Source organism: Neofelis nebulosa, chromosome 13, assembly GCF_028018385.1.
Source record: "Neofelis nebulosa isolate mNeoNeb1 chromosome 13, mNeoNeb1.pri, whole genome shotgun sequence".
In the NCBI taxonomy this organism is placed as follows: domain Eukaryota; kingdom Metazoa; phylum Chordata; class Mammalia; order Carnivora; family Felidae; genus Neofelis; species Neofelis nebulosa.
In genome coordinates, this window is record NC_080794.1 from 28314291 (window position 1) to 28338129 (window position 23839).

At 41.6% G+C, this 23839-nt stretch overlaps 1 protein-coding gene across 2 annotated transcripts in view; it reads left to right on the plus strand.

The window, feature by feature from the left end:
* Positions 1 to 23839, plus strand: part of ARID5B (AT-rich interaction domain 5B) — a 179928-nt gene that overhangs the window by 135972 nt on the left and 20117 nt on the right. For both annotated transcript variants that reach the window (XM_058696443.1, XM_058696444.1), the window contains 3 exons: positions 6052 to 6256; positions 8187 to 8239; positions 18154 to 18251. In XM_058696443.1, the coding sequence (XP_058552426.1) occupies positions 6052 to 6256; positions 8187 to 8239; positions 18154 to 18251 (356 nt within the window). The remainder of the gene's footprint in view (positions 1 to 6051; positions 6257 to 8186; positions 8240 to 18153; positions 18252 to 23839) is intronic.

Genomic DNA, 23839 nt, shown 5'->3' on the forward strand with positions numbered 1-23839 from the left:
GTATCCATTTGGCTGCATCTTTTTATTTTTCCTCTTTCTCTTTATCTCTCTGCTCTTGTGTCTTGATGGCAGTTTTTAGTGGAGAATCTGACTTTGGTATTCACAGCCCTCTGTGTCTGTTCCTGCCACCTCCTCTCCCCTGTGTGGCTGGGGGAAGGGGGAGTGGAGGCATTTTGATTAGTCAACAGAAAGGCTTCCCACCTCCCAGGCTGGCCGGTTGGGTAAAGGACAGATGATTAAGCGCCCACGTCATTGAAGCTGAGATTTCATAGTAGGTGACACAATGACATAGTTTACTCTGCTTGTGTCAAAAATAGACCAAGCTGAACCATCCTCTTTCTGAACGTGTTCATCTAAATATGTTTCAGAGATTAACAGAGGATGAAATTAGAAATGTCTAGAATTAAGCTTTTTAGTGATTTTTTTTCCAAAGTCACCTCTAATTTACCTTAGATTAAAACTGAAGATATTTACCTACATAGCAAAAGAGTTACACATACACATGCAGCCATATATACATTTATGTCTTTGTAAAGATCTCCAGTAACGCAGAAGGAAAATACAAATGCTAAACTCTTTTTCCGGGCACAGGCCCATTTTGCCGAAGAGTTCCGTGGAGTCTGGAAAGTGCACACCTGAGGGACTGAGCACGATGAGGGGTGAAGTGTCACTTCATATTTTTAGACTCACTCTTTTGACTTTTGTGGGGGTGGTTGGTCAGATTTGCACGGTTCTGTTTACTGGGTGTTCATACTTAGGTGTTGATTCTGTGCCAAAGACAGCATTAACCCCTTTAGGACTCAAATTGAAGACCAGATTTCAACTGATATTATGTTTCCAGATTCAAGGACTAAGTGTATGAAAATGGACCATTTTGGCTAGTGGTGAATTTGGAAGATGCTGCTGTAGAAAAATATGAATTCGGCTCTGGGTTTGACAGTCTACTATTTTTCTGCCACATGTGCCAAGCCTCTTCCCAGTGTAATGGAAGCAAATCTGAGACATTCACAGTTTATAAATCTTATTTTTAGCAGGTGATTGTTATATCAGGAAGTTCTGATGACCTTTCTGTTAGGGTTTCTTCATGCTTCCAAGAATGCAAAGGGTTAAAAAGAGATCAGCCAGTAGAAATGTGTATTTTCTGTCTAAAAACAGATCTGTCTTTCCCTAAAGTTATTTTTGTTCTGCTTATTTAACCTTCTGCAAATGAGTGCACGTGGGTACCAAGAATGACACTCTCTAGTAATTTGGACATCTCAGCCCTAGAACTGCCTATCAGCTTCCGTAGTCTTGAAGAATGTCAGCAGGAACAGTTTATTCCCTGTGATGTGGTTTGCAAGATACCATAGAATGGAGCGAGAAGGTTTTAGGATCTTTGCATTGCACAGAGTTTGCACTGCCAGTGTCTCATGTTGGCACCCTGCCTCATACCTCCAAGGTGACATCATGTGTTTACCCCAGTATGTTCTGTACCTGAGCCCAGCAGGATGAAGCTCCTTCCCATGTCATTTGGAGCTACTAAGGAAGTATGCCCCTGGGAATTTTACAAAACTCCTACAAACTGATCTGAAAGAACAGCACCTCCAATATTTCTCACCATGGAAGGCAGCTCAAGACTCACACTAGGATCCACAAAACCGAAGAGAACACAAACCTGCTCTGTATGTGATGTTCACTGACTTCCTAGGAGGGATAGTGGTCAAACCTGGGTTTTCTAAGTGACCCTTTCCACCCCCTCCCACCAGTGCTTCCATTCAGTATCTTTACAAGGAGGTGGGTCACTCTCCCACTGGTGGACTGGTCTAAACACCCAGCTCTCCTCAGACTCTTGGATTACAGTTTTGCCTTGGTTGCTTTCAATGGGCCTGGCAAGATCAGTTCTACTAGAAGAAAGAGATGAATAGGTATGAAGTATGGTGGGCTTGTCTCTTGGCACCAACAGACAGATGTAAAGTCTCTACAGAATGAACAAGCCACGTCTGGGCCCAGAACAACCACTAGAGAGGCATTTATGTCTTCAAGGAGTCTTTCCTTATGAAACACTGGAATGGAGACCACAGCCTGTGACCATCTGATCACTTGCTGGACTGGAAGCAGTGTTTCAAGTGACAGTTTGGCTTTATGACCAAGACCTATGTGACTGAGTTTTACAAAAATGTCTCAAACAGACCATTTCTAACTATGGATAAATCCCAGCTTCGTGCAGCTACACCCCACTAAGCTCTCTAGAGGGAGAACCTCCTGGATCTGTTGTGTGCATGGCTGGAAGAACAATGGCAGCCATTTGCCTGTCGCCATCAAAAATTTGCACTCTCTCAATGAGAACATAAAAACCAGCTTTGCAAGACTGTTTTCTAAGGGACGGAGAATTTCATGGCTTTCCAAAGACAGCAAAAGACACATGGGAAGAGGCTACCGGTTCTCTGAGGATGTCTTGAAAATGTCCAACCAAATCCTGCTGTTTCCCTAGGATCATATTATGGCAGCAGAGGGGGGCCCAAGCCCGTTCATACGGTGATCTGTGCAAGAAAATCCCTCTCAGTCCAGGCCTCTAGTGGAAGGCCTCCACCAATAAGAGGCAAATAACTCTTCACATTCTGTAAGCCCCTTCGAAAGGCCAGAAGTATATAACAGGTGGTTAGACTCTAAAAGGAACAAAAGAAGGGAAGCCATGGTGTGCCATATGTTCTTACATTTAAATCAGGAACATCCTGATAGTTCACAAAGGTGATACTTTCATTATCTTCAATATTTTTCATCCAGTTTGGTCCTCAAACCCCCAGGGACCCCCAGGGATTATCCTTCCTGCGTCACTGAGGAAGAACATGAGGGTCTCCTACCAAGTCAGTGACAAATCCAAATGAGACTGTGGCTCTTCTTTCTTGCTGGTTCATCACATCTTGCTGCCCCAGTTGAAGGCTGGATCAGTTATAACTCAGGCCAGTGAAAGGATGTGGTTAATATCAAATAGGTGGTGGTTCACTGAAAACATTAAATGTGGATTCTTTAATTAGCACTTCCTCAATCACTTTAGAAACCCCAAAGCTCTTAGTGAACTCAACAAGTATAAGGTGTTCAGGTTGGAAAAACAGATCGAGTAATTAACTGTCACCATCAAAAGATTGGGCATTCTCAAGGTCAACATGAAGACTAGTTCCTATTGGAACTGCAATAGATTAAAATGTTAAGTTAAAATGAGAATATTTGGGGTAAATGTGAGAAAAATGTGGAAAGTAACTTGGCCAGGTCCTACCCAGAAATGCGATAATAGTCTAAGGGGCTCTTATGTTAACTCAAGAAATGTATGGAGCGAGTCTGAGAAAGGAAACCACTGTTCACTTCTTACAAAGCCTATGTGTGCCCCTCCCCCCACCCCTGCAAGGAGAGACCTGCTGGGATGCCCACTGAGGTTCAGGATGGAGTTCAGGAGGTGGCAGCCTGGCTTTCCCAGGAGCCTTTTCTACAAAGCAGGGAGTCTGAATGTCTCTGGGCCTGGGTTGTGCACCTCCGCCATGCTTTCCTTCTGTTTCTGGGTGTTTCTGCACAGTTGAGGCACAAGGTTAGGCGGCCATCTAGACACAGAGGGAAACCTCATACTCCCTTAATAGTGGTGCTTCTGATCTAATTATATATATATATATATATATATATATATATATATATATATGGCCCATTATTGCTTCACATTTAAGACTCAGCCTGTTTTATATGCAAATCTTGTATCTACTCCTGTTTGGGCAAAACTGGGATTTGGAGTGAAGCAGACCTGAGTCCATACCCAGAGTTCTGCCCCCCATGCGCCCAGTAACAAAATACATAACCTCACCGAGCTTCATTTTCCTCAACTGTAAAATGGAGCCAATCTATGATTGTTATTTCTGATTGTTACGAACGAACATTCAGGAGACTGTGTGAGACCACAGCACTGTATCCAGCTCACTGCCAGGGCTCAGTGGATACTAGTTTCCTTCCCTTTGCTTGATATACAATAGAAGGAACGGAGCCCTTTGGTTTCATACTTTGGAAACCATCTAGTTTCATCTTTTGTTCCTCATTTGCTAGATCATATTTCTAAGCTGTATGTTTTGTAACACCCACTATTAAGATATGCTTTTAATTGCAAGTGCGTTTTGACTATCGATTTAATTTTTTTTATGAGTGTCAGTAAATCATAGTGTTTGATACCACAGGCCCTAGAGCTCAATCCCAAACTCACCACTTACTAACTTGGACATGATCTTGTACCTGTTACTCATCACCTCTGTACCTCAGTCCCCTCATCTCTAAAAGGAGAATAACAACATGCCTCATTAGAATTATGGGTATAAAATGAGATAATACCTAAAAAGGGCTTAGAATGGAGCCTGGCTACATAGTACCCACTCACAAAAGGCCCGGGGCAATCCAGATAAAAACTGGAATGATTTTATGATTTCAAAAAGCCATTAAATTATAGATTTCATCAGAACTGTAGACTGCATCGAAAATTTGGCAGTGAAAACTGATGACAACATAAATTTTCACAGGATGCTCGCCATAATATAATGTGGCAAAGTACTAAGGTTTGAAAATACTGTCGGTAAAAATTCTACGTGGAAAAATATTTTAATCCCATTTCCACCAGCCCCTTAAAAATTATAATCTTATCTAGGGGCCCAGTCGAATGAGTTGTACAGGAAGTTTTATTTTTTCCAGAACCAGTCTGAAGATATTAACCTCGCATATTCCCTTAAGAGAACAACGTGAAGAAAACCCCTGTGCACAGGAGGACGCCATCCCCTTTTATAGATGAGCATAGGCTTTTATATTCTTAATGCCTGGGAAGGAGACTCTGAAGGGGAAGAAAAAGAAGCCTCAAAAATCTGAAATGGAAAACAATGTCAAATATGTGGGACATTTTTGTTCATAACAATTCCCCAGCCTTCTTCTCTCCGATGTGAGATCTGGAGATGTGAAGAATATCGAACTGTACACATTCCCCATGGGCACATTTGAACTCAAAGTCTGACCCTTTGTACTTCCCCTTTTTACAATTAAAATAGCTCAGCAACTTAGCGTTATATTTAACACCCATCAGAGGCCTCTTGTAGAACATGGCGGTGGGGAGGGGACCTTAGGTTAGCCACTCAGGTTGCCGAGTTCCATATTTGCCCTAGAGTGTGGAAGCAAGAACATCTGGCACATTTACTGCCATTTATTTTCTAATCATGGCTCTTTCCACTTACTCTTCTTTGGTTTTTAGCTGACCTCTACTCTTGCCTTTGCCAAGTTAGCATCTTCAGCATTCTCAGAGCTGACTGAAAAACAAGAAGTCCTCATTAAAGAGTGGGACCTTTTGTTACCTACTGAGGGTGCATCAGTAGGGCATCACCCTCAGGTGACAGACAGTAGAGACTTTGCTGGTGTTCCTGATGCCGACATCCGCTGGTGGTGACGTGTTTTTTCAGGTTGCTGGAAACAGTAGCAACAAGATAAGTTTACTATGAAGAAGTAATACACTTCACGTTGATACAAAGTGCAAAATATGGGACTATATATTAAAAAGACACGTTTTGTTCAATGACATTAACAGCTGATGCCCCTTGAGAAAATAAAGTGTATAAGGAGGCAAAAGAATGGTCCAGCCAGATGCAAACACTGTTTCTGGAATCATATCAACATACTTGTAAGGACTCTAACAGAGGTTGGCACAGTTGGGCAGACCACGGCCCCCTTACCACATGTTTCTATAAATAAAGTTTTATTGGAACACAGCCATACCCATTAGTTTATATGTCCATGACTGCTTTTGTGCTAGAGTTGAGTAGTTCCAACAGAGACTCTCTGGCCCAAAAGCCTGCACTATTTACTCCCTGGCCCTTTACAGAAATTTACTACCCCGTGGTGTGAGACCATTCATATGCAGTGTTGCCTTTAAAAAGCTACTTCAGGACAAGGATAATTTACTGGTTCACCCTTCACACACAGTGCAAGCTGTCGCTGGCTGTGTCTTTGTAAGCATCCCGAGGCTGTACTTGATTTGATGTGGAATATTTTCCCCCCCTTTTCCAGGTGAAATGTGAGGCCAGGTCAGCCTTGTCCAAGCCGAAGAATAACCATAATAACTGTAAAAAAGTCTCAAATGAAGAAAAACCAAAGGTTGCCATTGGTGAAGAGTGCAGGGCAGATGAACAGGCTTTCCTGGTGGCACTTTATAAATACATGAAAGAAAGGAAGACGCCAATAGAGCGAATACCCTATTTAGGTTTTAAACAGAGTAAGTATGCTTGTTTTCATCTCTGAAATATCAACACTACTCGTATGCTTTAAACTGGAAAACAGTTTTGACTCAGGATTATGTCGAAATCCTAATCTGGGGATGATGCTCTCTGTGTTTATACTAAATCTACAAATCATCCAGGCCAGGAATGTTTCTCCCTGCCTCTTTCTGCTACATTGTTCCCTTCTGGGGCAGTTGCAGTGAGATATTTATAGGCTTGAATCCACTGATTATGACTGGAAATAGACATGTTGAAAGTTTCTCATTTTCTGTTTTGTCAATCTTGAGTGTCTGTCACGCCTTTCTTCTGAGATAATAATATGACGTCGCTTTATCGGGCACAGATGTTGCCTGTGAAAAGACAGCTTTTAAGAGGAGGACATTTAAAGGTGGACAAAACAACCAGAAAGAGAAAACATATTTCCTAAGCCCCAAATTTGTTAAGGGATAACAAAAACCTGACTTCAAAGGAAACATGAAAGACACAGATTTGAACCGAAAGCCCGATTTTGAACTACTTTGACATGCACATTTTAAGCATCGTAATAAATTTTTAAGTAGAAAAGGAAACTCATAGCTGAGCAGAATTCCATAGAAAAAGAGAAGGAACCCAGATCCAGTCCTGATTTCACAACTGAATATATATTTTGCCTCTGTCTGGATTTTGTGGCACACAAAGCAATGAGCCCCTGGCTTGAAATCGTATTTTCTCCAAACGTATCTTCCTAGATTAAAACCATGTGTCATTTTGATGAAGAATGTCAAACCTGTATGTTTTACATAACAATTTACATACCTAATAGCAGTTGGCACTGATTGCAAGAGAGCACTCGCAGCCATTATAAACTTATATAACTACGAATGATTACAATGTTTGTCTGAAAACTGGTTGCTTGAAATAGAAGTAAAATTAATGTACTATGAACAGCTTTGTTGCATTATGCATTGGTTCAGATTAAATCAAGGCCGAAGCAGGGCTCTCGATAGCTTTGAAATAGTGCAAGGTTCAGTGAGGCTTTTCCAACGTGTTGTGTCAAAGAGCCTTTTCTTTTTTTAATTTTAATTTTATTCTCCATTTCCCTTACCAAGGAATTACTTGAAATTCAATTTTCCCCTCTTGTAAAAGAGTCAAATCCATAGCAGTCCCATTCCATGGTGTCTGGGACAAACAAACAGGATTGCCAGCAGTTGGGCACAGTCGTTTAACAGCGTAAACGTATGCAAACCTGCAAAGAGAAATCTGTTTTAACAAAGTATGTATTTGTAACATCACACAGACAAGTTAGGGGACTAGAACTAAGGACTCCATTCTTCTGTGAATGAGGATCTTCCTTCCCTTGGATGTGTTCTATCACTGCTACTTCTAGGGTGAAATATTTGTTTTCCTACCCGTTACAAGGCACCACGCGTTAGTGAAATACTGTATGAGTTCTTAATGGAGTGCTGCCTTCAGACATTCTTTTGAAAACATAATCATGTATGAAAGTGGCTGTTATTTCTTCATTATGCAAAGGTCTTGTCTGAAGGAAGCATTATATATTACCGTTTAATCAATGGCTTCTTTCTAAGGGTTGAATAAGACCAACCCTAATTTTGAAATGCCACACTTTTCCCAAGGACACCATAACCTAGCTTCCCTTGGTCGGCTGATGGCCACAGGACTAAAACTGTGTTGTCCTTTATCCTCAAAGTAGAACCATTTCCGTATTTGCGACTGTTTCTTAAGAAATATTTTAAGTGGTAATAATATATCCTGGTGTTGAATGCCCTTTGGCAAATTGTTGCCTAAGAACTTAGCTCTCTGGGGTACTCGTATTTTTTTTTCTCTTTCTCATTGAAATCAGAACAAAACAAAATGTTTTAATTGACATTTCTTGGAAATATGTTAATGCAATGCTTATCTAAATACTTATTGTCCCTCTAACAGTTAACCTTTGGACTATGTTTCAAGCTGCTCAAAAACTGGGAGGATATGAAACAGTAAGTGTTTAAGCAACTTAAATGAAATAATTTTGCAACCTAACTCCCCCCACCCCTCCTTTGACCAAAATGGAGAAAATGCAAGAGTAAACCGTCATTGACTGCCTTTTCAAATGGCTCCACACTTTTGGGGGTTTATTGGGCCGCTTTTGGAAACAATCCCAATTAGTTCCAGGTTTGGCAAAATTGTAAACTTGTCGTAAAAACTACAAGTGGAAAACATATGTAACTCTCCCCCTGTCAGGGAAATTAGTTGGGTCTGTAATTTTTTCCCATGTTGAGAAAGGGCTATTATTGTACAACAAGCCAAGATTGCATAAAAGAAATTTCCCTTGGCAACATACCTGACATCTGTTCATGTCTAATATGGGAAATGTATTAAAGGCTTTCAAAAGTAATCAGTATTGGCCATTAAGGAATAGAAGACAGCAGAATCTCCTCTTATTCTAGGGCAAAGAAGCTTTATTAGACAAGGGTCAGTGCCGCATAAACAGGAAGTTATCAAACTTATTCAGAACAGGCTCTGACACTCTTTATCAGCTAATTCTAACTGACAGGAACGGGTTATTTTTAGCCCACAGGAAAATTTGATGGCCACGGATTTTACAGCCTGTATTTTGAACCAATAAAATGTGAGAGCAACAAACTAAGATTAAAATCTTGAAAGAAGAAAGAGCTGTATTAATAGAGCACGCAGAGATGATATCTGTAATAAAATCAATTGACATAGGAAGATGTCGTCATTGGAAATATTGTCTCCTCCACACAATGATCAGATTAAGTTGTGCAGTTTCTTCTGCAATCGAATAAGAAATTTTTTTTTTTTCTCTCCTCACGAGGTAACCTGGGATATCTCTGTATCTTAGTAAAATGACAATAAGAGACACGAAGTCAAGAAAATGAAATTCATTTTAGCCCCACCATAATAACTAGTGTGTCTTGCCAGATAGAGCATATTACTCCACAAACTAATATAATGGTTTGATGTCATGGGGTTGGAACGGGAAAAGATGGCAGGCATGATGTGATTCGGATAATCTGGTATTTACTGTAGAAATCCCTGCTGTGAATTCTGACTAAAAACTCTTAAGATGTGAGTCAGTGTGTGTGTAAAAATATTCATTTAATACATGGGAGGTACTAGTACCAGTTTATAAAGAAATAAAGTTTATAAAGAAAGAAAATGCTCATATGAAGCACATATAAGATGTGCATTTCATAGACATGAATTTCCTTACAATATTTGTTTTATCAAGCACCCACTGTACAAAATAAATAATGAAATTTTTCACTTGGTTGGGTCTGTTGATAGGACAAAGAGGTTGACTCCTTGCCACTGTGGCTCACAGTTTTGCAAAATCTTAAGCTAATTATAGCTTTTGTCCATGTGAAAAAAAAATAACTTTTTTTTTTCTCATGAATTCAGGAGTCAGCCCCATAGCTTAGATTTTTAAGCCTAACTCTTGATGTTAAGAATAGGAATACACATTTTTATGAACTGTAGATAAGTTACATGATACTGCACAATATTATGAAATGTCTTTTTAAACCCAGAAATTTGTTGTTGCCTGCTGATAGGGAGAGTGCCAACAAATTTCACAGAATCAGTTTTTCCTGCTTTTGTATCTTCTGTATCTTCACAAGGATCTATTTTTTGCCATGCAACGGCAAGTTGGTATAGAATACACAAAAGAAACTTCTGATTAGTTTCAGGGCATTTGCAGTATATCGAACACACAGTATCTTCTCTTTTGTTGAATGAGGGAAATAATGAATGGCCACGCAATCAGCACATCACCAGAACACATACTTATTAAGTCGTACATATTGGAGGCATTGTGCTACACACTCTAGAAGATGCAAAAATATCTACCCCAGTGTTTCTAGTTGTTTACCATCCAGGAGAGGCAGTAATTATAATGAAAAGACAAGTGGAAAAAGGTCCATTCCCTGTTCAAGTAAAGTACTATTTCATTTAGAAATGAGGGAAGGAAGGCTTGTGACTCTCATGTCATTCGAGCAGAATTTTGGAGAATAGATAGAATTCAGACGTGAATGATCATGGTCTTGCAGGAAGAGAAAGCCAAACGGGGGAAGAAAGTGTGGAGGTGGAATAATGTTGGACATGGAGAGTCTGAATAACTTAGAGTGACCAGGTGGCTGGGACAAGTGACCTTGAAGGGGAGTCCAGAGAGGATGCAGCCCAGTGAGAAAAGGCTTTGGGATGGTAGGCCCTGGGATGATTCTGTAGGCTGGGGGCGAGGGGAGGGATGGAAGGCAATGCATAGAAGATTTATAACAAGCTAAGCATTCCCTTTTGCCACGTGCTGTGCCTTCACTCTATGTAGGTGGAGTGCAGGAGAGAAAGGCTGGGGTGGGGGCACATGGGAGACCAGATCGGCATCTGCTTTTCATGTGGTCACGAGCTTCGAGCCTCTTCCACCAAGCCACAGAGGGGACTGGCAACTTCTGGAATCGCTCCCTTCCTCCTTCCCTATTTACCCATCAACTCTCTCATTGTTCGTCGGGCCCTTGCCATTCTTCACCCCCAGCTCTAACATCACATCTGAGACGGTGAATCTACTTAGCCCTCTTACTCTAAAATCTACATCCAGGGTCATCAACTGGATGAAGCCAGTTTGGTAGGATTTGTCCTTCCTCCCCTCCCTCCTTCCTTCCTTATTTCCTTCCTTTCCTTTTTATTTTTTTAATGCCTTATGCTACCTTGTTGTCCCTGTAGGCACTGAAGTTTGCAACTCCCTTGCTCCATTGAAGCTTTTGAACCTAAGTACAGAATACACTTTTCTATTGGTAGAATTGGGCCAATAAACAAAATGAGATGTTCAGTGAGGATTCAGTTTTGACATCAGTCCAGCAGACGTATGAGTAAGATCCAGTCTGAGGTCTTAAATTGTCATCACTGTGTTACTGAAAGACATTTATCTGTGAGATTATCTGATATCAGATGCAAGTGTAGACTTGTCATTAGAGCTCAAAGGAGATCTTGGAATCTTCTAGATCTGTGGTTCCCAAAGGCTATTCAAGGACTGGGGCTCAAATTTTCAAAGGGAACTTTAAAGCATACGTAGCTGTCTAGACCTCCACACTGAGATATTAACTCTGTGGTGGGCCCTGGGCCTAAGAACCCAAGAATCCTTTTTTATAAGCTGTCCAGGGGATGTTAATTCAAAGCTAATGGTAACAGATTATTCCCACTTAGCCTAATAGCCCTCATGACTCCCAGCTTCAAAATGTGGCCCCATCTAAGTCAAGTATCAAAGATTAGAAAGTTGTCTTCACACCATTACTAAAGAAGCAAGCCGGAGTATTAACATCCCTTTGGCTCCCAAGCAGCACAAACTTTCCAGCGAAGGTTTTTCCATTTGGTAAAGTGGTAATCTAGCTACATTGGGACTCGATAAGCCATTTTCATTTTGAATGCAGGAAAGCCTAGTGTCAGAACATTTTTATTTTTTGCAAATAGGCCTTTGTGCAGAGAAAGATACTTGCCCTGCTCCAGCCCACACCCTCGTTTTATAAATGAGGAAACTGAGGCACAGAGAGGTGAAATGAGTTGCATGGGGTCATTATGGATTTCTTCAAATTCTGACTTGCTGAGAATTTTCTGCACAATTGCCTCAAGCTCCATAGCAACACTGAAAGGAAAGACCATCCTTCACATATAAATGACCAGTGTTTATATCTTCCATCCTCAGCAGTCTCTTAGGTATGTGTACAATGCTTTCTCCATATTTCCGGTGATATTTTGGGAAAAGCATCTAATAACCTACCTTCACTGGTAGCATCTTACAGTGAGTTCTTTGTAACTAACCTGAGCCTAACCGGACACACTATTAGCTGAGATTTTATCTGCGTCTTGAGAAAAATGTGTGAACTTAGGAGATGGGTCAAGAAGTCTGCATGATGTAAACATTCGGTAACAGTAAAAAAACTGCAAGTTTAAAACTTGTGGATGTATCTCTCCTGCTGTTAACTTGTGATTGGATAAAGACATCTCTCTGGAATTCCTTCTGGTTATAAAAAGAGGCCATCTTAATTGGCTTGTTTTTGTTTGTGGTTATAAACTATTCCAAACCTTCTGGTTTGAATTGCGGATTATGGATTATTTCATTTCAGTCCTTCATAACCCTCAAATTGAATTAAAAAAAAAAAAAGAGGAGCAAAGGTTTTATTTTAAGCCTTTATAAGCATTCGACTAATGGCTATATTCAGTTCTCTTGGCCTCCTCTGTCTTTGCTGGAAATGGATTTTGTGTCTGTGCCTCCTTAGGTCAAGATCATAAATGTAATGAATGAATTTGATTCCCTAAAAAACAATATCCTGGCATTTTGATCGGTTGGCAATGAGGATCCTTTCCTTTACAATCATGCATCCTTCCATACATTTTAGAATATGGGTCACCTACAGTTGAGGAGGCAGAACGGAATAGAGCCACACTGATGAGCTAAACTAAAGAGGTCTTCACTTCAGTGTCTGGTGAAGCAATTAAAGCTTGAAGAGTAGCTTGGGGTATTACCAGGATGCGGTGTGTTGAGGGTAGTTTGCTAAAGTGATTTTCATTTGGCTAACCATTTGAAGGTGAACCAGAGGCAATATTTGGAGAGAAGGTAGAGTAGGGAAATGGGTCTTGAGAAAATCTTATTCTAGATGCAAAAGACCATGCAAGGGGTGCCTTCTAAGAATGTCAGCAGCTCCGCCTCTCCCCACGGGTGAGACAGGACCATTATTTCTCATCTGGAAGAAGAAGCCACGTGTCTCCTTGCTGGAAGGATTAGGCTTTGACACCAGATTCCGGCTTTGACATCATTTCAAGACACCCTCTGAATCTAACCCTAGTACTCTGGACGGACAAAGCCTCTTGCTTAATTCAAAATTCTCGAGGCCAAAGATGATGTCATGTAGTTTTGAAAGGCTCCAGTTCCTGGAGTACTACCAGGAAAAAAAAGTCATCTTCCTTGAATTCAGTCCGCCCTCAAGGTGTCCCGAGAAAGAGGCTGTTTCTCAGAGCTGCCTGGGTAACACTGCACGCAGGCCAGTGTGCCTTTTGAGTTCACATCTCCTACGTTCTTAAGCCCTGGACACACTCGAGTCCTGCAAGATTTCTGATTGCTGTTTCCTAACCAAGCCACAAAAACTCCAAGATTATTTCATCCCTGCAACCTCAAAGGTTAGAGAAACCAAAGCCCCAAGACTGTGCCTTGGGTTAAAATAGTTTCCCCGTTTTTTTTGTTGTTTTGTTTTGTTTTGTTTTGAAGTGACAGGATATTTTCCTATGTCCATCCAGGAAAGTAGAGAAGGGGAAGATTCCTTTCCCACTCTCTGGACCTGTTTTCTTGGCAGAGGTGAGCATTTAGAAAGCTGGTTTCAAGCCACCTCTAACATAGTTTGGCTTCTAAAGAACAGTTTGAAAACGACTATATTTAGAAGCAATGAAACTTAATGAACATAATAGGTATAGAGCTTTTCATAGTTTCTTGGGTCTTCCCCACACTGGGGAAAGAAGTAACTGTCAAGTGTCTTCAAAGTGAGATTAAGTCTCTCGGATACCTACATTGGTTTGTTTTACTTGGGTGTGGTCTGTTCGGTTTTTCATCTTGCTTTATGGTTAATTGTATGGGGTTATGCTTCCTGCTAAATCATGAACCCTTGATAGCAGCAACTTCTCTTTATTTTCATGGTATCTCCCCACCCTCCACCCTCCACCTTCTACCTTCTACCTCTATGCTTTTCTGTACCTGGCACAGGGCCCTAAAATGACAAGCAGTAGATGATGGGTTGATGTCATGAATCCCTAACATTTAAATGAGGATCTTGAAGGAGATCACAGGAGAAGCACAAGCTAAGAGAAATCATTGCTTGAGAAAATTTGACCATTTTCTTGAGGAAACAAAGAGCCAGAAGTCCTTTGCATCCTTAAAAACCTAAAATAATATGAGGTCAGTTTGAAAAGTGTACATAACCAGGAGGCCTCGGCTTAATGAAAGCGTTAGTCAAGCTCACCCCATGGCGGTATCAAACTTCCCAGCTGAGTGGGGCTGGGGACTACTAGGCAGACACTGGTTTTGCCCAAATGGGGTTTTAAAGCTAACACACATTCTGGACAACAGAATAACAACCCTAAGCAAATGCACACTTCGGCATGATGAACACAGACTCTCACAGGAGGCAGGTTTGTACAGGTGGGAGCCCGATGCCCGGTGGCTGGGCAAGGCGGGGCTCTCGTGTCCTTTCCTCTCTCCTTATAGGGCGTTGGGACCCACTGTGGGTTTAGACAATGGGAAGGTTTAGACATTTCTTGCTTTAAAGCCCATGGGCAGCATTTGAATTAAAAGCGCATCTGGACACAAAAAATGGAGATGTGTACCCAGGAGCACTGTGCACTTAAAAGCATAAAATCATTTAGCAGTTGGAAAGAGCACATTTTATGACTTTCCTGTGGAAAGAAAATATCTCAAAACGGTCTGATTCATCCAGGCCGACCTGTGGAAGCTTGGTAAACAGGGACCACTTCCTGGAAGGCCCAGCCCTTGTCTTTGCTCCAGATGAACTTTCACTTGTAAAAACTGTATTTAAACACCAGCACCTGCTACAGCAGGGGCTAACACAGACCCCTGGCCAGCCACACATACTTATAATGCCAAATGGGACCTGATGCTGGCCTCCTGCTGCCAGTTTCAATCCTAGTATGAGGAAGATTGTTTTTTCCTTTTGATAATTCATTATTGATTCTTAAAGAAGTCAGTCATTTCTGTGATAGGCAAGGGTTGAACAGGGTACTACTCCCTAGTCTAGATGATAGGTTGTGGGAGGGAGGCATGGTCACTTTCCACACATTAAATATCCCATCACCAGTGGTCTCCTGTTCATTACATTTTTCACAACCTGTATTATTTTGCTTATCTATTCCATCCCTTCTTTATTTTTGTTATGCCTCCCCACCCCCCACCCCCACCCCCCCCACCCCCCCACACACACACAGACACTAGGATATGGTCATGTTGGGTGTTGGGTCTGGTTTTCATTGTTTTGTCCCAGCTGCTAGCACAGTACTCAACCAATGGGAGATGTCCAAGAAATGTCTGGTGCCTGGGGGAGTAAGTAGAAGGATTCCAATATAATTGAGAGTTATCTGTGATTCAGTGGTGGACATATAGAACCTCTGTTCTAACTAGAGACACACGTGAGCAGGGTCAGAGGAACCATAGTTTTACTTACTGAGAGTAAAATCTCAGAGCACTGTTAACCTAACCCATCCCCTTAGATCCCTGCTGACCTCTTTGCTGCACTATCTCCCCCCTAGTAAGAGACCCACAGCTTATAGTTGACAACTTGTAGCAGAAGCTATGATTTCCACAGTCCTCTGCCTCACTTGAAGCAAAAGGTCCCCAGAGTTCTGTATTATCACCTTGCTACACACATGGGCTATTCACCAGCTCAATCTGATGTGGACACTGTTTTGATGTCATGAAAGGAGTCTGCTCTTGGGATCCTAAGCTATGAGTTCTGGCATTGCCATTCTACTGCTGTGTGTCCTTGGCCAAGTCATGCAACCTCTCTGTGTCTTGCTTCCTTCATCTGTGATGAGATTCCTCTAATCTACCTCACAGGCTGATGGGAGGATGAAGTGATAATCAAGCATGTGAAAACTCTTTATAAAATATGAAGTAGAGGGGAGCCTGAGTGACCCAAGTTAGTTGGGCATCTGACTCTTGATTTGGGCTCATGAGGTCATGATCTCATGGTTTGTGGGACCAAGCCCTATGTTGGTCTCTGTGCTGACAGTGCAGAGTCTGCTTCAGATTTTCTCTCTTCCTCTCTCTGCCCCTCCCCCGCTCGCACTCACGCGCTCTCTCAAAATAAATAAATACATTTTCAAAAAATATATGAGGGGCGCCTGGGTGGCTCAGTCGGTTGAGCGCCGACTTCGGCTCAGGTCACGATCTCGCGGTCCGTGAGTTCGAGCCCCGCATCGGGCCCCTGTGCTGACAGCTCAGAGCCCGGAGCCTGTTTCAATTCTGTGTCTCCCTCTCTCTGACCCTCCCCCATTCATGCTCTGTCTCTCTCTGTCTCAAAAATAAATAAACGTTAAAAAAAAAAAAAAATATATGAAATAGAGTGCATAGAAGAGATAAAGGACGACAAGAGCGATGGTTTCCTCTGAAGTGATTGCAGGGACTTACATAGGCTGTCTTCTGGCCTTGCTGGGCTCCCCACCCCATCTGAGGTGGGGGTGGGGGGAATACGGAGGTGTGTTTCAAGGGGCCTCAGTATCTTAAGGGCTTGGAGGAATAACATGGACACATGGGAGGGGAGGTCTCAACAGGTCTAAAACAGACCAGCCTGAGATGGTATTATTAAAAAGATTGGGGGAGATTGTAATTAAATGTAAAATGATTACTAAAACACATATTCTGAGTGTTTTGAAAGGAGCTTGAAACCATTTATTATAATCTAAAGCAAGCTATAAATAAAGGAAGATTTTATTTTTAGCCATACCTGCTAGTAGATGTAAAGGGTGGTTCTGTCTACAGAGGACTATGGACACAACTTGGTTCAAGCTTGCTTCGTGGGAAGCTGAACAATGCAAAGCTCCCATGGTCTCGAGGTCCTACCCGGGCCTGTCAAGCAGGGTTTATGGAAATAAAGGGGTCTTTACTTGAGATGGAAAAGGTGCCATTTACCCTATAATATTTAACTACCCCTCCTCCTTCCATTACAATTACGAGCCCCTGTTTGCGAGCTGAGATTTTTTTTTTCCCTCGGATTGCTGCCTTCAGCCCCTAACTGAACTCCGCTGGCAGCTTTGCGGTTATTTTCCAAAAGAAGCCTCCTACTCTGATTGTATCCAGTGCCACTGGCACCTGTGCAGTGCCCTGCCCCCTGCACGTTCCAATAACAGCGTTTTCCTGTAACTCTGTTTGGAAACATCCACAAGGACCTCAGAATGCATTCTGTCTCCTGGTTTCAAGGAAATACTAGACTTGCTCGGATGTTAGTAAATGACGTGGTTTCCCCAAATTAATCATTTGCCAGATCATGCATCTGCTATTTTGTAAAGTCTTAATTTATGTACAAAAATAAAATTAAAGAAAAAAAGGAAATAGGGCCATAGCATGCCATCAGTATATTGCAAGCTGTTTGGTTTTATTCACCCAACTCAACAGTAGACTGAGCTTGCGTTTTAGCTTTGGAATTTGCTCGTTTTCGTAGGACTTGATGGATATCCCATTTTCCTGAGCTAAGTGAGTAAAAACAAACAGCTCGCAACATACACAGTTGGAGATCTGGGTTTTGTTTGGGTGGTGGGAGGAGCTGGCATAACCATTTAGCCTGAGATGACTGCAAATCCCACAACCAATTGGGTCAATTTAATTAATTTACATAGTAATTTTATTTAGTTTTTGAAGTATTCTACGCATCACACAGTTCAGAAATCAGAAGATACAAAAGCACGTTTAGTGAAAACTCTCCCTCTTTTCCTACGTCCTTGGGCACCCGTTTCCCTGCTCCTTAAGCAACCGGTGTTAATTCTGGTTCTCTTAAACTGATATTTTAGCTGAAATCTCATTTTATTTGGATGCTTCCTCACACTGACATAAAGGAACAGAGTATGAGTTTGGGACCCCGGGGGGAACTAGCTTCATAAATGTCCAGGGAGATGCCTTAGGGTGACAAAACAGAGCCCAAAGCAGAATTCCGTTTTTATTATAAAGAAAAGTGCTAAAGGAGAGATCTCACTGTAAAACCCGAGTCTCCCCATATACTCATGTGGACTTCTCTGTTTCTGGGTTTCCAGAACAGGCTGTTCTCTTCTGCCTGTTGCATATGTATTGAATCCTGGAACTGTGAATCTCTTATGATGAAGATTGAATTTCCCATTGCCATTTTTTCAGATAACAGCCCGGCGTCAATGGAAACATATTTATGATGAATTAGGCGGTAATCCTGGCAGCACCAGCGCCGCCACTTGCACCCGCAGACATTATGAAAGGTAAGAAGCCCCTTCTCTGGGGCGTCTGGGTGGCTCAGTCGGTTGAGCGCCCGACTTTGGCTCAGGTCATGATCTCGCACTTTGAGAGTTCGAGCCCCGCGTCGGGCTCTGCGCTGACAGCTTGGAGCCTGGAGCTGCTTCGGATTCTGTGTTTCCCTCTCTGCCCTTCCCCGCTCGTGCATGCTCTCTCTCTCTTTCTCTCTCTCTCAAAAATAAACATTAAAAAAATAAAAGTTGAGATATAATTCACATACCATGAATTTTACTCTTAAAAAAAAGCCCTTTCTTAGAAAGCCCTTGCTTAATTAAAAGTGTGTTAATTGGAAGCAGCTTCTGGTGAAGGATAAGGAGAAGTCTAAAGGACTTTTTTGGAAATAGAAAATATCCCCTGGCATTTACCTTGCATACCGCCTTGGGGTTTTTTAAGGGACATGGCTCTCTCTGGTTACCGGGGCTAAAATTAGATGTTCTTTTAGTTTGGTTTTATCCTGTGACCACCTATTTGACAATGCCTTCCCCACCACCCCCAACACAAGCCTAGACTACTCAGTATGTTTTCTGTAGGTTTATTTACTGTGAGAACCTTCCACTTCTGGAAATCCTAAGTCTGCAGTGTTACTATGAGGTTGCCATGTAAATGTGTTAACATTGAAATGTATTAACGTTGAATGTGTTAATATTGAAAAGTAAGCATTTCTTTAATAAGAAAATTGGTCCCAGATAAGATCCATTGTTTTTTTCCCATCTTGGTATTTTTCTTCTACAGCTATGCTTTTCACCAAGAAAATCCTTTCTTGCCAAGCCGTGCATGGCTCAGTTTTCTAACACTTTTAGCTTCTCTCAGAAGGTGATGATCATGCAAACAAGAAGTAATGCCAAATTAGCCTACTATGAAGGTTGTATCCACAAGAGTGTTTCCTCTTTGCATTAGGACTGTTGTTGTCCACAGCATTGCAGATCTGTTAGTGAATTCATGCATTATCCTTGTTCTGTGCTTCTAGTCCATACTTAATGTGTTAAAGTCACACCAACTTCTCTGTCTCTGGCATTTCCCTGCTGAAATGTTGACTGACTCAGCAACCTGGTTTCAAATTCAGATCCAAGTAGAGGGGTGTGTGTGTGTGTGTATGTGTGTGTGTGTGTGTGTGTGTGTATGCATATGTTTTAATAACAGTCATGGATGGAATGAAGTCAAGACACAGCTGAACAAACAGGCCAGTTAGCTTGCTAGTTTGAAAGGTAAAACATAACTGCCTAATGTGATGGTTGCCTTTTACATGTGAGTTACCATTCCAATTTCATCCCAGATGCCCAACACCTGCCTTCGGATCATATAAATGCATCCTCAGATAATGTCATCTGGAGCATCAACTCTTAGTCATATTTTTTTTAGTTCAATTAAATTTTTATCTGTGTTGCATTCAGCGTAGAGTCTCTTTTAGTATAGCCATTCCACGAAGCCTAGAATGTTTTGGTCGGTATAACCTAGTAAACTAGGTTGGGTTTAGTAGCCCATGGTAAAATCCCCATGAAGTATTCCTAAGGGATTGCCTTACGTGCTGTTACAGTCCACAAGGATTTTTTAAAATGGTAACAGGAATTCAAATTATTACTCTTCCTAGCCTTTTTTTTTAGTATGCTACATCAGTTTTTTAAATGTGAGTGTTACTTCTCTCAGTATTTACTACAACAGCCTACATTCTCACTGTACATAACGGGTACACCACTGAAACCCTAATACAAAATAGCATAGATATCTCAGGTGAGTGTTGTGTTAAGAGCACTTAAGGTAACATATTCAACTTATTTTTGACTTATGATTCAAGGCTTTAATCAGAACATTTTCATTAGAAACACCGTCTGTATTTTCAAAGGGCTTCTATTCTGATAGTGAACCTCCCATATCTCCATGTGCAAATGTTCCCAACACCTGAACCATCAAACGTAAAGGACCAGACAGCAGTTAAAATTGGCAAAAAGAGTGTATCTCAGCTGTTTCACTCACTTTAAGGGTGAAAATTAAACGTATTACAAAGCATCACATGATCAAAAAACAGATTGGGTTTGATGGAAAAAAGATTGGATCTGATAATACAGTGAGTGTGTGTGTGTAATTAACTCAAGTACTGGTGTAGATAAAAATAGCCTCAATCTTAAATGAGATACCAAGATCTGTACTTAGTTGCATGACATACCTCATCCGCAGTAGTAAAATCCCAAATGCCTTCAGTCAGTCAAATTGGAAAATTCTAGGAGAGATACTTTACACTTTAGCAACTATACAACATTATTTAACATTCTTAAAAAGTTCTCTTCCCTCCTCATTCTTGGGAGTAAAGGGGATGTTTCATGAAGGTTTGGTGTCCCACTGGATTAAATACTTTTGAGATGCTAGGTCACTCACTCTTCTAAATCGAGAATTTGTTTGGTCAGTGCTTATCAGTCAGGATCTAGTAAGGACAATAAAAACCACACTAGGTATTCAACAAAGAGAACTGATGTAGAGACTTGCTTAAACCACTGTTTTTGTGAAGCTGTATGTTAACACGGAGGTAATAACCACAGGTTCCCTGGGGCCTAGAGGAGAGGCTGTTGCCACCCACAAGTTTAGAGAGTATGCCTCACAGAGCTGGGGTTAATATCCCTCCTTCCCGGGGAGGCTCCCAACCAGTGCTGGTGGTTGAGCTCAGAGGTGGAGCATCGTGGAGCTAGGCTCAGACCTGAGGAGGGAGTGCTCCCTAGCTGGTGCTGGGCCCCAGAGCAAATGGAGGGTGATAGTTCTGAGATTGTCGAAAGAAGCTAGAGGCTGGAACCAACTGCTGCTGCTACATCACTGTTGGGTTGGCCCTGAAATGAGCAGGGAACAAATTAGAAAGAAGGAGGGACTTCCACCCCTCCCCTGGCCTGCTATGGCCCCATTTGCAGAACCTCCAAAGGAAGACAACTGACAAAAGAGACATGTAATGGGCGGGACTCTGGTCCCAGAACACAGAAGAGTAGGTTTGGAGCTGAGACAATCAATAGTCAGCTGCCAAGTGGGACCCCCAACATGGAAAGCTCTGCACAGAGCCCGAAACCTTATCCCAGGGTGGTTAGCATCCTTCCTTGGATATCCTTTCACTATCTAGGCCCCTTTCACATTGTCGTGATCAGATACAAAAAGGGTGTCTTGAGTGATTAGTAATTAATAATAGTGAAGCACTAAAATTTTCAGATAACTGACTTTTTCTGGAAAAAAAAAAAAAAGAGGCTCCACTTTCATGATCCTGAAAGGAATCACCCATGCTCCTGTGTGTTGTGGTGGGCAGAAAGGTCTGGGGCAACTGCTCCAGATGTCTTACATCTTTATTCTCTTTAATGGTTCTACAGGAGAAAGGCAGAGGACACTGAGATCTGTCCAGTGACTAGAAACAGTTCTGCTTGGGTCAGAGAAGAGCCTGAAGCTCTCAGCCACAACTGTGCTTAGGGACTTGGCAGATTTCATTCCTTCTTGCTAATTACAGGCATGCTAACACAGAACAGAGAGGTCTAGATTGGGGAAAGGCCACCGTTTTCAAGAAGGTTCAAGAAGTTGAAAAAGATCAGGGTCTTGTGGGCAAACATCTAGTCCGGAGATGCCCGTGGAAATCTGTCAAACCTTCCCCGTCAGATCAGAATGATTGAGTTCCCCCTGTGCATTCAGTCACACTCTTTTCACTCCGGTATAGAGACTCAGTCTTTTTCCTATTTGCTTACCACCAGCTTTGCTTTCCTAGAAGATGAAGAAATGAGTGATCTAGTAGGCATTATCCACTGATTTATTTTTCGTGTGGTGTGGTTCATGTTTCCAGTAAATGTTTTCATTTTCCAAAAAGAAAAAAGTAGCCAGTTCCTCAGTGAATATTACTTGTATGTTACTCGGGCACTCTTGGTTTATTAATGAGTGTAATAATGAAAGTGTGGGTTGTTGAAAAGAATCAATGAGTGTTTTTATTTAAGGCACAGCAGAAATGGTACAATGCCTGTGAATGCATCATTGTTGCTGAAGGCCTGACTCGTCCAAACTTGCCTCTGATTGGTTTAAATCAAATAGGTCCAAGCACTTCATAAAAATGTCTTTGTCAGCCTGGTTTTACTTCCAAACCTATTCATCTCTGTCAGTTTTTAATATTAGTACCAGGCTCCTGGCCATAGTCCATTAGTACTGTACTTAATTGCTCATGTTACAGCTGATCACCAATATAAAAAGCATTAATGTTCCCCATCGCGAGACTGTTGCTATGTAGACGTCTCAAACTCAGCAAAGCTCATGAAGTGTGGTTATTCTGGACATTCCTTGCCCAGGATTTATAGATAAAGTTCCTATCGGTTATAATGCAAAGAAAAATGCCCAGCTCCTCCTGGTCAGGACCCTACTAAGTAGAACATTTTCCTCCTGATCTGACTCTCTCTGTTGAAGATGTGCTGAGTTACCATTATCAGGACAGGAGCAAAAAAGGGAAATGGTTCTTTTTATGGCATTCTCTTAGCTTAGTTTTCTGGAATAGTAATTCACTTTAAAGACTTTGTTTTCACATGCAGATTTGTTTTCTTTTTTAGAAAAATGTTTTTTTTTTTTTTAAGCACATACAAGAGAGAAAAAAAATCTTCATAGAATACCACATCACTGGTTTGAATTTTCTTGAATACATTGCATGGTCTGTGTCTGAGGAGCACATGAAGTTGTTATTAGGGTTGGAAAAAGGAGCATTGAGGCAAAAGGGCTTTATGATGTGCTTTTCTGAGTATTTAGAAAATCAAAATCAGGGGTGCCTGGGTGGCTCAGTTGGTTGGGCAACCGACTACAGCTCAGGTCATGATCTCATGGTTCATGAGTTCGAGCCCCACATCAAGCTGTGTGCTGACAGCTCAGACCCTGGAGCCTGCTTCAGATTCTGTCTCCCTCTCTCTCTGCCCCTCCCCTGCTAATGCTCTGTCTCTCTCTGTCTCTCAAAAATGAATAAACATTAAAAAATGTTTAAAAAAAGAAAATCAAAATCATAAACAAATGTGCTTATATGCAGGAAATGAGCAATTATGCATCATCTTCTTATATACCTAGTGCCCAATTTCAAATTCTAACCTTTTGCCTTACCTGGAAGTATTCCCCTGGCAAGACTGTCCTGCTGCAGGGCTGGGGCGGCCTCCTTTGCAGTGACCTGGGGTCAGTGGTACCCAAGCAGACACATCTGAGCAGAACCCTAGTGATGGCTGGACCTCAGCCTTTCCTCTCTGAAGAAAGAGAGGTTCATGTTTTGAGGAAGATAAATATGTGCTTTAAGATAAAGACCAAAAATATATCAAGTCCTAAGGAACTCAGCTAATCATGTTGTGAGGAAAAAGCCAAGGGAAAGTAAAGTAAGGTGAGTTCCAGTTCTGTTTATGTCCTGGACATGATTTGCTATGTTTTTGGTCATTTTGATACCCTTGAAGTTAATCAGTACACAATTCAGAAAGACACAGGCAAGATCACAGAGTATTTTAGATTTGAGAGGTCCCTTAGTTGTCCTCTAGACCAGTGCTTCTCAAGTGAGGCTTTCTGGCCTGTCTGTGTTCTGTGAACAGAATAA